General features: G+C 48.1%; 1 protein-coding gene across 1 annotated transcript in view; it reads left to right on the plus strand.

Moving 5' to 3' along the window:
* The window catches only part of LOC118322976 (forkhead box protein K2-like), a gene marked incomplete in the record, with an annotated part of 13953 nt that overhangs the window by 10323 nt on the left and 2982 nt on the right, over positions 1 to 648 (plus strand). Inside the window, 1 exon segment of the mRNA XM_035654865.1 lies at positions 113 to 306. Coding sequence (XP_035510758.1) covers positions 113 to 306 — 194 coding nt within the window.

Below are 648 nucleotides of genomic sequence, written 5' to 3' on the forward strand. Positions count from 1 at the left end.
GTTGGCCTGTTAGAGGACGTTTGACTGGGAGCACGGTGCTACAAATACGGCAGACCTGCAGCAGTTTTTCTGGTTTGCTTAGTCTTAAAAAGTTGTATTTCCTCTGTTTCAGAACTCGATCCGTCACAACCTGTCGTTGAACCGTTATTTCATCAAAGTGGCGCGGTCGCAGGAGGAGCCGGGCAAGGGTTCGTTCTGGAGGATAGACCCGTCCTCGGAGGGCAAGCTCATCGAGCAGGCCTTCAGGAAACGAAGGCCCCGGGGCGTCCCCTGCTTCAGGACCCCACACGGACCCCTCTCCTCCAGGTCTGCTCACACACTCCTGCTTTCAGACACAGAATCGCTCACAGGAACACACAGCCTGTCAATAGCACAATCCTTTTACCTTGTTCCATGTTTTACAGACATGACTTGAATAATGGGATGTATGCCTCAATGGTTTTAGGGTCTTACTTACATTATTCATTAATATAATCAGTCAGCTCTAAGATGGGTATCGTGCCTGATTAAAGCATTTATTAACTGATCGTTATCGAACCCGATCCAGTCTTTGTTTTACGTCATCAGTGCATCAGAGCCAGAAGGATTACGGAGAGAGTGAACAGGTGGATGCAAGCAGTGCTTCTTTCTTAATGCAATGCAGAACTA

Source organism: Morone saxatilis, unplaced genomic scaffold, assembly GCF_004916995.1.
Source record: "Morone saxatilis isolate NCDOM2014 unplaced genomic scaffold, NCSU_SB_2.0 Contig14, whole genome shotgun sequence".
In the NCBI taxonomy this organism is placed as follows: domain Eukaryota; kingdom Metazoa; phylum Chordata; class Actinopteri; family Moronidae; genus Morone; species Morone saxatilis.